The sequence below is a fragment of the Agelaius tricolor genome, unplaced genomic scaffold (genome assembly GCF_023055355.1).
Source record: "Agelaius tricolor isolate 1412-34295 unplaced genomic scaffold, bAgeTri1.0.p SCAF_9, whole genome shotgun sequence".
Classification (NCBI taxonomy): Eukaryota; Metazoa; Chordata; class Aves; order Passeriformes; family Icteridae; genus Agelaius; species Agelaius tricolor.
In genome coordinates this window covers 47,703,805-47,716,617 of record NW_027269269.1, presented here as the reverse complement: position 1 = coordinate 47,716,617, position 12,813 = coordinate 47,703,805, and the positions used below count along the sequence as shown (strand labels likewise).

The 12,813-nt window shown below is 49.5% G+C and overlaps 1 protein-coding gene across 2 annotated transcripts in view; it reads left to right on the top strand.

Moving 5' to 3' along the window:
- LOC139593134 (glycerophosphodiester phosphodiesterase domain-containing protein 5) overlaps positions 1-12,612 on the top strand; it is a 28,933-nt gene extending 16,321 nt beyond the window's left edge. The window contains exons 8-15 of one of the 2 annotated variants that reach the window (XM_071433825.1): positions 320-470; positions 876-1,094; positions 1,721-1,878; positions 3,609-3,756; positions 4,696-4,778; positions 5,948-5,962; positions 9,149-9,261; positions 10,549-12,612. In XM_071433825.1, coding sequence (XP_071289926.1) covers positions 320-470; positions 876-1,094; positions 1,721-1,878; positions 3,609-3,756; positions 4,696-4,778; positions 5,948-5,962; positions 9,149-9,261; positions 10,549-10,655 — 994 coding nt within the window. In that variant the 3' untranslated portion in view covers positions 10,656-12,612. The remainder of the gene's footprint in view (positions 1-319; positions 471-875; positions 1,095-1,720; positions 1,879-3,608; positions 3,757-4,695; positions 4,779-5,947; positions 5,963-9,148; positions 9,262-10,548) is intronic. The other variant, XM_071433827.1, reaches the window with a different exon arrangement.
- Positions 12,613-12,813: the final 201 nt, after the last annotated feature.

Below are 12,813 nucleotides of genomic sequence, written 5' to 3'. Positions count from 1 at the left end.
GCATCCAGGGAAACCTCTGATGTTTTTGGGAGCTGCAGAAGCTTTGAGGAGCATTCAGGGTGGGTGTTCTTGTCGAAGCCACCTGAGTTTTGCATATTCTAGGGGATAATGGGGAGAAGTGGACAGTGGGGAGGCATGGACAGTGTTATGTCAGTGACTGCCAACAGCCAGCAGGTATCTAAGAGAGCTTTTCCTCTTGAGGATGCTGAGGATTTTTCTAGGCTGGTTGAGACCTTCCCAAGGTTTTTGATGTGAGAGAGGCTGGAGTGGGAAGGGGAATTTCCCTCCTCCACACCTGTAAGAGGGTCTGTGTTTGCAGCTATGATGGGGTGCCCTTTCTGATGCACGACAAGACTCTCAGGAGAACAACCAACGTGGAGGAGGTGTTCCCAGAGCGCGCCTACGAGCACTGCTCCATGTTCAACTGGACTGACCTGGAAAAGCTCAACGCTGGGGAGTGGTTCCTGCAGGTGGGTGCCATGGAGCCATGGGATCACAGCTCCTGCCCAGCTCCTCTTTAAGGGGGAAAGGTGTAGGTCCATCTCCTTGGTGGTGTGGTGCAGCTGGACCATGGTTAGTTCTGTCTCTCCTAAACTTAGGCTTGGTTTAAGCCATGTTGTCTTTCTGTGCCTCTTCTGGAAAAAGGGGCCTCAAGCCTGGCTGACACCACAAAGAACTTCAAGACCCCCGGTTATAATCACTTTTTTATGTGCTTATAAAAAAGACAGAAAAAACAGCCTGTTATACACTGTTCCCCTTTTTTTTTTAAATTTGATTTTGGGACAGTCATCTCCACAAAGAAAAAGTAAGAAAGTCTTTGCACTGGGGGATCCTGGGCTTTGTGGCAGTAATCCTGGGATGTGCTTTGCTTCCAGAATGACCCTTTCTGGACAGCAGGGTCTCTCTCAAGGGCTGACTACTTGGAGGCTGCCAACCAGTCAGTCTGCAAGCTGGAAGATATGCTGGAGGTGATCAAGGACAACACATCCCTCATCCTGAACTTCCAGGACCTGCCAGCAGCTCATCCCTACTACAGCACTTACATCAACATCACCCTGGAAACCATCCTGGCATCGGGGATTCGGCAGCAGGCTGTGAGTTCTGTGGGCTTGGGGAAATTTCCAAAATCCTTATGGTTTCCATGAATCCTTGTGTGTCTCCAGTGGGGCATCACTGGAAGTTGTGTTGGGCACGGAGGTTGGAATGGAGCACCTGGTACAGCTCAGGAGGGGTTCTTTCTCTCTAGATATAAGGAAACTGGTTCTCCCTCTTTTTTTAAGTCCCCACTAAGGCCACAACAGAGATAGAGATGAAGAGCAAGAGAAGGACCATTAAAATGTAGATGTGGGGATGTGAAGTGGGATTTCTCCCTCAGGTTTTTGCTTCCCTGTTGAAAATGCACGTGGCTGTTTCTGTGCTGCTCTGATGCTTTGGTAGATGAGCGTCACTGAGTTACTAAGACCAGCCTGATTGGAGCTTGGAGCTAGAGAAAGGTGTTGGAATGGCAAGGAATGAGATGACTTTAAAGGTCCTTTTCTACCCAAACCACTCTGTGATTCCATGACCCACTTTACCTCTTGCAGCTGAGCGTGAGCTGTTGATTTGACGTGTTTTGGAATCATGGTGTGAGCTCAGGGAATTCCATGCCCTGGGCTGGAGTGGTCCCAGATTTTGCAACCACATTTGCCATACCCTGTGCCCTTTCTTGCTCCCCCCACAGGTGATGTGGCTGCCAGACACGGAGAGGCAGCTGGTCAGGCAGGTTGCTCCTGGTTTCCAGCAGACTTCTGGCCTGAAGCTGGACGCAGAGCGCCTGAGGGAGAAGGGCATCGTGAAGCTCAACCTGCGCTACACCAAGGTCACCAACGAGGAGGTCAGGTACTGCCAGAGCCCTCAGCATCCTTTCCTGAGCATCCCAGCCTGTCTGGCTGCACACAGGGATCTTTCCAGATGGATTTGCTCTTGGAAGCTTGAGCTGGGCAAGCTTTTCCCTGCCCATCACCCAGAATCCAGGCTGTTTCTGGGAATGCACAGCTGCCTCTGGCATCTCTACATGCTGTCTCAGGATATGATGAGCTTCTTTGAAATACAAATGTATGAATTGGCTGATTCTTATTGCACTCAGTTCTGGGAAAAAGTGAAAGCCTTTCACACTGAGTTCCCTCTGAGTGCTGCTCCATCCTCATTAACAGCTGCCCTTTGTCTGCTCCAGGGCTGCTAGCACGGAATTTTGGTTAGCCCAAAGTCTGGATATGCTTTCAGAAATTTCTCTTTTCAGAAGGAGAAACTCCTGTCCTGTATCATCTATTTAGGCTGATCAGCTTTTCTCTGTAATGGCCCTGGCACAGCAAGGGGTTCCTGTCCTGCCTGAGCCTGTATTGAACTGTGTGGTGTTTTAGCTCCCAGCTTTGCCCCCTTTCCTAGGGAGGGCAGATTGTTTCTAGTAGGGCTTTTCTGGTTTTTGAAATTTAAATTAAGCAGGTTTGCAGAAGAGAAATCTCCAAAGGAGCTGTCTGGCTGGATATTAGAGCTGATGTAGGGAAGAGCTGAGCCTGCAGCTGTTTGAGAGTGTGGCCCTGTTTGGGGTGATCCAGCTGTGTCTGTCTGCCAGCAGTCAGTCCAGCTCCTCACCCTTAAAACCAAGGTTGTGCTTCATCTGCAGGATAATCCCTGCTTATTTTTCCTCCTGTTTGCTCTGTCCCATGGAGAGGGCTCTATGCCCACTCACTCATCTATCCCAGTTTAGCCCCAGTCTCCCATCAACCCCACCTGAGCTGTCTCCAAAATAAGAGCCGTCACCTGAATGATTCTTGAACCCTGTGGTGCTCAGCCAAATTTTGCTGCAGCCCTGGTTTAACACAGTTCTCTCAAATCTCCCCCAAATCCAGCACCTGGATGCAGCATTGCTGCAACCACCCCTGCCTTGAGCACCCCTTTGGAGCACCTTGTTCCTGCTGAGAGCTGGGAGATGTCCATGTCTTGCTCTGTGTGACCTTCCACCTCAAAGTGTTCTGCCTGTGTTGAATTGCAGGGATTAATCTGTGCTGCCCATGTGAGGGAGATTGTTGATGCTTCTCCTTCATAGATGAGGAAACAGAGCAATTTCTGTGAATTATCTGGGTACCAGGTAATTGCCAGTGCTTGGTTTGCTGCTGACAGTTTTAGCTGCTTGGAAAATCACCTCAGGAGACTGGAAGCTGTAGTTCTGCAATTGTCCCCAAACCAAGGGCATGGAAGTTGCAGGAGGTGATGTTGGAGACAGGTCTGCTAGTGTTTAATTAAGCAGATTGCCCCCGAAATGTTACAAGCGTCTGAGGCAGATGCTAATTTCACATCAGCACGATGAGATGGTTGTTCCAGAAACACACCATGTCCATCATTCCTGGGGAAGCATCTGAGATGGTCTGTGGCCTGTGCCAGACAGCAGCCAAGAGGTGAGGAAAGCTGTCAGGATCAAACCATTGCCCTGCAGTGCCCTTGGGCTGATCACAAGATGCCCATGCCCTGTTAAAATCTCTTACTTTCCACAATTCAAACCACATAAACCCAGCTGGCAAGAGATGAGGTTTGGTGGGGTCCTGCATGTCACCCTGTGTGTGCCCTGGCAGGGACTACACCATGGCCAACCTGAGTGTGAACCTGTACACGGTGAACGAGCCCTGGCTGTTCTCCATCCTCTGGTGCGCCGGCGTCCCCTCGGTCACCTCCGACAGCTCCCACCTCCTCCGCAAGGTGCCTTTCCCCATCTGGCTCATGGTAAGCACCACCCTGGGAGCCTCTGGCACCAGGAAATGCACTGGGGGGGTGTGGAGGTGAGAGGTTTTCCCGGGAGGTTTGCCTGGTATTGAGGGTTTTCCTGCTCTGTCCAGCTGAGCCCTGAGATGATAATGAATTGGTGCTGCTCTTGCACAGTGCCATCAGTTTGCTCTTGCACAATCCCATCACTTTGGGTGGGATTCTTGAAGACTGCATTGCACTCCCTATTTAACCCACATGATTTTCCCAGTTCTCCTCTGAGGGAAGAGCACCTTTGCAGACCTGCTGAGCAGCTGTTAAGAGTTGCAGGAGAAGCAGGCACACAGGTGAACCAGCAAACCAGGCCTCTGTGTCTTGGCCAAGTTGTAAAATGAGATTTTTGCCTGTTCTGAATCCCAAATTGAGGATTTATCTCTGGTTACCCCATTGCTGGACAATAAGCAGAGACCCAGTGATGGTGGTTCAGCTGGTGTGATGACCACTTAGATTGGCAACTGGAACCAGAGCTACCAGTGCCTGAAAGGACAGAAATCACATTTACAGCATGGGGCTGTGCCTAAAAGGTCACATCTGCACTTAAAATGGACCCTACATGGATATATTTCCCTATTTTCCCCCAGACTTGGATTCCCAAACAGCATCTTGCCCTCACCTTGAGGTTCAGCTGAGATAGGAAACTTTCAGCCCAGAGAGCTCTGAGAAAATGTCAGCACACAAAAAGGAGGGAGAGTTTCAAATTGTTCCTGTTTGCAGTTTCGCCTGATAGTTTTGGATGACAGCCTGGCATTAGGAAGGTCATAAATATTGTGATTTATACCTAACCCCTGCAGCTCTGTGCTTTTCTTGCTCCTCAGTGGTAACTCCAGCCATGTGTGGTCTCCCTGTGGTTGCACAAACCCAAATGTTTAAGGTCTGCTCCTGTTTTCTGTTTTCTTGCAGCCTCCAGACGAGTACCACCTAATCTGGATCACGTCTGATCTCATTTCATTTCTTGTAATTGTAGGAGTTTTTATATTCCAGAAGTAAGTTTGTTACAGCTCTGCTCTTGTGTGTTTGTGACCTGTGGTTTTGTCCAGATTGTCGGGTGGAGGTGGGAGAGAGGAGTACCCTGAGCCTCAGTTCTTGGATTGCAATAGCAGGGGAAATATTCATTAAAAAATCCTTGCAAACAATAATTCCACTCCCAAGGTGGGATGGAGAATTGGATGCACCTTTTAAGAATGAGAGATCACAAATTAGTAGTGTCAGATGCCTTCCTTTGCTCCTAAAATATGTGGAAGAGAAACTGTAAATGCTTTAGGGAAAAGAATGTTGACAAAGACATTACAATGCTTTAAAAGAAGAAAATGGGAGGGATTTTGAGATTCCACCACTACAGTGTTCAAAAAGAACATGTTACAGTTGTCTTATATCAGTTTGTTCCTCTTTGGATGTAGAAATATTATGGAATCATGCAGTGGTTTGGGTTGGAAGGGACCTTAAAGATCATTTAGTTCCAACACCCCTGCCACAGGCAGGGAGTTACTGTGGGAAATGTTATGATTCTGCACATCAAATCAGGTAATTAGTTAGAAAGAAGGAGAAGCTCTACTCCAGAAATTGAACTTTTCTGCAGTAAAGGGCTTGCTCTTCCAAGAGCCTTGTGCAGGACAGACCCTTTTCCCTGATGTTGCAGTTTCTCCACCACATGAACGAGTTGCTAGCAGGGTGAGGATTTGTCAAAACCAAATCAGAGCAGAACTGCCCAACTACCACCTGCTGATGTGATTCAGCTCTGGGGAATGGGGCTTGGCATTTGGCCTTCAGTGTCTCAGTTGATTTTTTGGTGTGTTTTTGGTTGGTTGGTTTAGTTTGGTTGTTTTGGTTTTTTCCCCCAAGTCCTTTTTGGGGCAAACCAGAGCTGCTTCCTTCATGCAAGGATGAGGGGGTGGGTGGGAGCAGAGGCTTTGATGTGCTTGTGCTCTGTCCTCTGCATGGCTTCTGTCTCCTCAGCCATGGTAGGGACTGCTCCTGCTCTTCTGCTCCAGCCCCAGTGACAGGAACGTGGCAGCCTCTCCAGAGGGGGAATACCAACTGTGATGACTTCTAACTAACCTTTTTTTGCCTCTTTGCCTTGTTTATTTTCTTACTGCTCTGACTGTTGTGCATGTTCCTCCTCTTTCTCTCTCTGCTGCATTCTGGCATCTCACAGCTATCACATGATCAGGTAATTCTGGTGCTTTCCTCCTCTTTCTCTTTTTCATTCAACCTTCCTTTCTCTCTTTCTTTCTCCCTCTCTGCTATGGCTTCACTGCAGATGGTCAGGGCAGGATGCAGCTTTTCTGATGCTTTCCAACATCTGGCTTCAGGAGGGGACCGTGAGGGTGTGAGCATTGCACAGTCCATAGCCATGAGCACCAGGGAAGTCTGATGCTGAAGCCAGTGGATGTTTTGAAGGCAATCTGACCTCCTGTGACAATGATCAAAGTCAGTGCCTTTTAAAACAGCCCAGCTCTGAGGCCATACTGTAATTAGGAGATTCCCAGAGGATGTAATGCTTTCTCTGTGGGAATAATCCCATGCAAAATATCCCCTTCCTTCCTGTATTTACCAGAGATGTTTGAGACCAGCCTCTATCCCAAAGAAAATCATGGAATCTATTCAATTATACAAAGTAGCACTTGTCTGAATGAATGGGGCTGATAACTGGAAAGGTTTGGCTCATCAATTGGGATCTCCCCCAGTTGCACCACAGTGAAGCTGGAAATACAGTGTGAAAACAAAGAGCTCTGCAGCAGGGGAGGGAACTGAGCCTGGGGTGCTGGATTTGAGGTGCCATCAGAGCCCCAGATTTCTCCTCTTTTTGGCCCTTCCCTCACCAGTCATTCCCACCCTTTGGAGGGAAGTGCTGGCTCTTGTCTGCACTAAAGCCTTCGCCCCCTCCCCAGTCAGACCGAGCTCTTCACGTGTTCCCTTCTCCATTGCTCCTGCTCTGTGCCATGGCCTTGCACTCCTGAGCATTTGGTTGCCCCCACCCACTGCCTCGGGGTCAGGGTTGGCCCCTGCAGGTGTCCATGAGGTGCTCTGGTGTTCTGGTCCCGTGGCATCTCCCCAGAGCAGGGCTGGGCTGAGCCCTCCTGTGGGTGCAGGGAGGTCGGGTGGTCTCCCCTTCTCTCTCCCCTTGCCCATGGATGAGGAGAGGCAGGCTTGAGGCAGGAGCAGGCACAGGAGGGGGACTCTGCAGCTGGCTTGGCTCTGTGCTTGCTCCATCTTACCACCTCAGTGCCAAACAACCCCATTTTTCCTCTCCCACCCCCTTTCCATGGCATTGAGCATCTCCCCTCCCCAGACCCCAGGGTCTGGCTGTGGCCCTAACCCGGTGTATGCTGTCTCTGTGTTGTTGTCCCAGTATTTTTTAGTCTGTTCCCACCCCGTGTCCGTCTGGTCTGCTCTGACGCCAGCCTCCCAGAACAGGACCTTCCTGCTGTCTCTCTGGCCTTTTTGCACGCTGCTGTCCCAAACCTGGGCCATCACAACAGAGTCCAAGGGGGTAGGAGAGGTGCTCTTTTCTATTCAACCAGCTTTCTGGAGACCCTAAGGCTTCTGAGCACAGCACAGAGTGTTTCATGTGGTGTTGGTTGGAGTTTCATCTGGTTAAATGTTCTGGTGGCCCTTCTGAGAGGATATTTCAAAGCACCCCTGAGAGATGGGGTGACCCTTTCCTGGCTCACCTCTGTGAGAGGAGCCATCATCTCCTCGTGTGTGTTTTACCACCCTGGCTCTGCCCACAGCCACCACGGGAGGTGGAGAGCACAGAGCAGTGCCTGCTCCTCTGGGCAGCAGGAGAAAAGCCCTTGGTCCCTGCACATGTTTGAGGCTGGGCTCTCTGTGCCTCAGAGGGACCCCTGTCCTCCCTGGGATAGCTGGGATCTGTGGGTCAGGGGTCACTTTTGGCCACAGAGTGACTTGATGCTGAAAATCCTGGTGTGGTGGGCAAAGAAAAGATTTGCACCAATGTGTTTTGGTCCTGATTTAGAGTTTGAGGAGGGTCTTATCCTGTGAGATCTTGCAATCACATTGGGCTTAGTGGGATCTGCCTGCAGGGGATACTAAGGCAAAAAATATGTTCTTCCAGGTCAGAGTGGCTCAGTTTAGATGATGATGATGATAGAAGAGAAAAAAAAAATTATTTGTTTTATACTTCAATGTTTTTGCCTCCTTGTGCTTCCTCTGCATTGCTTCTGTCCATGGGTCTGTGAGTTGTGTCGTGTTGCCATCCCACCCTTTCTTTTCTGTGTAGCCTTCATCTGTACCCTGCTCAAAGCCTGATTCAGGTCACCCAGTGTCAAGCACTGGGACTTGGGAAGGGGGTGGAAACCCTACAAAACTGACACCAGCTGCATTTACCTGGGGAAAAAATTGCAGAACCTCCTTTGTGGACGTTGATTTGTCAGGTTGATGCTGTAGACCCAGGCTGGAGATTTGTGGGCTCCTCAAATCTTCTGCTCCTGGGGCTGGCTAGGGGGTTTGAAATGGAAGAGAAGGTGATTGTTTTGTCACCTTCGCTTGTGTGGGTGAGCCACTAGATGGTGCCAGCAGATCAGAAACCTCATAAGCCACCCTAAATCCCTGCTGTTTCTTCATCAAATAGTTTCAGGGCATCCCTGGCTCTGGCAGGGAGAGTGGGATTTGCTGATGGCTCAGTGGGGTGTGGGCTGTGAAAGCCTGGCCTAAACATCATCCCCTTGTGGTGGGATCTTGGGAACAGCTGCCTTGGCTGAGCCCACCAGGCCATGTTTTCCCTATTCCAACAGCCCACCTTCCCCTCCTAATGGGGATCTGCCACAGGGCTGCTCTCAGTGTCCCCAAGTGCCACATCCACGTGGCTGTTAAATCCCTCCAAAGATGGGCACTCTGCCACTGCCCTGGGCAGGAATATTTTTTGGGGCAGGAATATTTCCTATACCAAATCTAAACCTCCCCTGTCACAATCTGAGGTCATTTCCTTGCTGTGTCTCAGGTTTGAAACTTTAAATTGTCTCTGAGCTCTCTTCTCCCACAAGCCTGACCACGGCACTCGGTGAGGGAAATCAATTTGTGGTTTCTTTACTTGGCTGGTTCTCTTATTCTGCTCCCTCTAAAAGTTTAAACACCTCTGTCTCCTTTGCACAACTGGAGAGGGCTGTGAGACAGCTACAGCCCTTGTGGAAATTAGTTCATGGATTTGTGAATCCATGGGCTTAATTCCCAGGTGGAAGTAGGGTGCTCAAGGTGCTTAGAGATGCCTGAGGTCACTCATCTCTGAACATCCTCCTGCCACGTGGGGCTGTGCAAGGGAGCAAAGGGTCTCTGGCACTGAGGGTGCTCCTGTGTCTCCAGAACCAGTCCCTGAGATGCTGTTCCTGCCTTGCAGGTGGCGCCTGGGCAGCATCAGGACCTACAACCCTGAGCAGATCATGCTCAGCGCCGCCGTGCGCCGCTCCAGCCAGGACGTCAAGATCATGAAGGAGAAGCTGATCTTCTCAGGTAGGGATGGGGCTGCTGGGTGCCTCCCTCAGCTCTCACCCCACTGAGGGAGGAGCTGCTCGTGATTCAGGGGCTTTTTCCTGCTGTGGGTCAGGGGACTGGGCTGACCTTGCTGCACTGCGCTCATGGGATATGGGCGAGGCTCATGGGGGTTGGAATGGGATGACCCTTAAGGTCCTTTCCAGCCCAAACTGTTCTGTGATTCTGTGGCCCATCCCAGCACTGATAAGCTCAGAAATCCTGCATTTAGTTTCCCGGGTTTTCCCATCTCACACTGTCCCACATCTTCTCCACTCACCATTGTCAGAGGCCAAAAAACCCACTGATAATGGCACATGTGACCATAGACATGGGGATGAGGTTGGGCTAGACCTGGAATTCTGTGGCATTAGAGGTTGTGGCATTCCTGATATCCTCATGCTCCTCCCAGAGTTTATTTCTGTTGGAACACATTGGCAATGTGTCTATCACACTCCACCTCTAAGAAAGATAGCAAAACTGTGAGCAAAGATGGAAATGTTTAGCTTTAAAAGGTTAAATGTGGTGCATGAAGCTGGAAAGCTCACCTTTGAAGGAATGTGAATATAATCCCCCCACCCCCTGAGCTTTGTTATGGGTTTTCTTTTTTTGTATTTAGGGTCTGGAGATGCCCAGCAGGGATCAGGGTTTAGTGCTCTGGGCACAGACAGAGCAAAAAGGCAACATTGCTTACTGTGTGAAATGTCAGCCAGAGGTGCTGAAAATCAGGTATAAATCCAGGGAACCCAGACAGGGAAAGCAGCTTGGCACAGCAGAATTAAGCTTCCCTAACATGTCCTAGACATAAAAACCCTTAGAGGTGGGGGGTTCAGAATGAAGTTTTGTGCCTCTGAAACAATTATTCCTGCTTAGGGTGGATGTTTCACCATTAAAAGACTGGTGGGTGCAAGTTTTTCCCAGTGAAACCAGTGACTGGAGAAGCCAGTCCTTTTCCAGGATGGGCAGGGATTAGGTTCAAAGTACCACTCTCCCACAGGTGACTTGCCCAGCCTGTGGCAATGACATCAGGTGTAGGGGGTGGGGGAGGCAGAGGGGATCCAGCTCTGCTCTGGTGCTGGCTGGGTTTTGAAAGGCTGAAATGTAGAGCTGAGCTCCAGACTGGAGGCAGAGCATGTTCAGAACTGGCTGTAAATGAGAGCAGATCCGAGGGGTGCCACGTGCTGGGACTGCATGGCTGCTCAGCACCTCCATTCCCCATCCAGGGGGAAACTCCTGGGATGACCTCCCTGCTTTCTGTGCCCTTCCCAGAGATCAACAACGGCGTGGAGAGCACAGATGAGCTGTCCTTCTGCTCCGAGAACGGCTTTGCCAACGAACTGGTGACACCCACGGACACCAAGCTGCGCATCAACTGAGGCTCTGTCACCGCCTGAGGCTCTGCCACGCTCCTGCAGCGAGAGCCGTGCTCTCCTGCCTTCCTCCCTGGGATGGGAGCCTCTGAGGAACTGCTGCTCGGGCAGAAACCTGCTCCCACTCCCCACCACTGGCTGCTCCACCTCCCTGGTTGTGAGGCTGGGGGGCTTGTTTTTGTAAATATGTAGAAAATCTGAATTTTTTGTCTTTTTTTTTTTTTTTTTTTTTTGAGTGTAATTTTTCCAGGGCATGAGTGGAAATACTGTGTTCATTAAATCCTCAACCTTATGGCTGAAGTTTTTGGATCTTGATGTGAGAGTCCGAGTCCCCTTGGGGGGGTTTGGGAGCAACACATTGGACCTGTGTCCCATTTCTCCCCCTTTCCCTAATCCAGTCCTTCCCCTGGTGCAGCGACTGTGTAGCTGAATGTTGTGATGTTCTTGTGAAGTGTTGATTTTGTTCTGGTTTCTTTTCTTTTGTTCTTCCCCCGTTCCCCTTTTCCTGGGCAATGAAATTGTAGCTCTGATGCAACAGGAGGCTGTTGGGAGAAGAGAAGCTTGCCTGGGAGAGGAATTCTCGCTGCTCTTCCCTGCTGAGGTTCAGAGCCAGGGAAGGGCTTGCACTGGCTCAGTCACTTGGGCACCTGCTCCTTGTCCCATCCTCCTTCCCCAAAGCCTGGCTGCTCCATGGGGAATGGCCTTCTTAGAATGTCCTGCCAGAGTTTTAAAGGCAAATCCTGGGCATTGGCTGCAGATTGGTCTCTGCTGGCAGCAGTTCTTGATTTCTATTTTTTTTTCCCCTTTTTTTCTCTCTTCTCCCCAGGCTGGGCTCTGCTGGGAGCCCCAATGGCTTGTGACAGGCAATGCCATGGGCACCATCACTGCTGGGATCTGGCTGAAGTGCCTGCCACTGCAAGTGGCATTTGCAGTCACTCCTTGCTTCCCTTCTGGGAGGGGAGGTGGTGGTGGTGCGCTGGGAGCGTCCCCCTCTCTGGGCCGAGGAGATGCCCCTGGGTGAAGAAGTTGTAAATAGTCTGGAAGGCAAAGCAGCCCTGGGGTGTAATTTATTCCTGCAAGGAGACCTTTGCTCCTTGCTGTAAAAGCAGGATCTTTAAAGCTGCACACTCGTGTCCTCCAAAGGAGTGATGGTCTTGCAGCAGATGCTGGTGGGATCTCAAGGCAGAGGCTCCCATCAGCAAGGTTCCAATGCAAATGGCTTTAACCCAAAATCTTGTGCCAGAGGTTAAAAGTAAACAACAACAACAACAAAAAAAGGTAAAAAATGAAAAAAAATAGAGGAGAATGCTGTCTGGGGAATGCTGATATATATCACATTCCACACCCAAAGCCACGAGAGAAACAGCCCTGAGCAGTTTCTTCTTGTTTTGGAACTGCTCTGTCCTTTTAAGCTGAAATCCAGTGGGATTTTGAAACCCTGAAGTTTGGGCTTAGTGTCTTAAGAGTTGGGGGCAAAAGTGGCCAACTTAACTATGTGAAAAAAACCATGTTGATAATCACAATGTGAATTTGGATGCTTTAAAAAGCACCACCCAAAATCAATTGCATCTCCCCCAAGTTTTTTTGAGTGTAAGTGGAATAAGCCCCTGCTCTTACCTTCCCCAAATACTGTCCTTCTCCATGGTACTCTCAAGTCCATGAAATGCAGCGTGTCTCGTTCTGCAGAAGTGCAAGACTTTGGTGGATTTGAAGGTATTTTGAGAACAAAGTTGCTTCTCCCATTGATGTGGTGCTGTATTGAACCGTTCCTGGTGGATTGTCATTGCCAAGTGAGAGATGTTGTTAAACCTCAGCATCTGTTGGTGATCACCTGCATGTTCTGTTTCTATCCTTGGAGATGACTTTATTGAAAGGTTAAATGCTTAAAAGCTTGGAAGTGATAAAAGCAAACCAACAAAGAGTTGTTTTCACAATTAACTTCTTTTTCTTTTCTTTTTGTTTTTTAAACAAGACCCAAATTTCATGCATAATGCACTGACTGTTATTGTCCTGAATATTTGCTACCTTTTTTTTGGAAAAAAAAAAACAGAGGATGATACTTTTTTGATGAGACTAGAGCTAGATCAAAATAAACTCTGCAATGCTCTGTGAAATAAACTGTCAGTATTCCCCTGCCAGTCTGTCATTGTTTTGTGTTATGGCA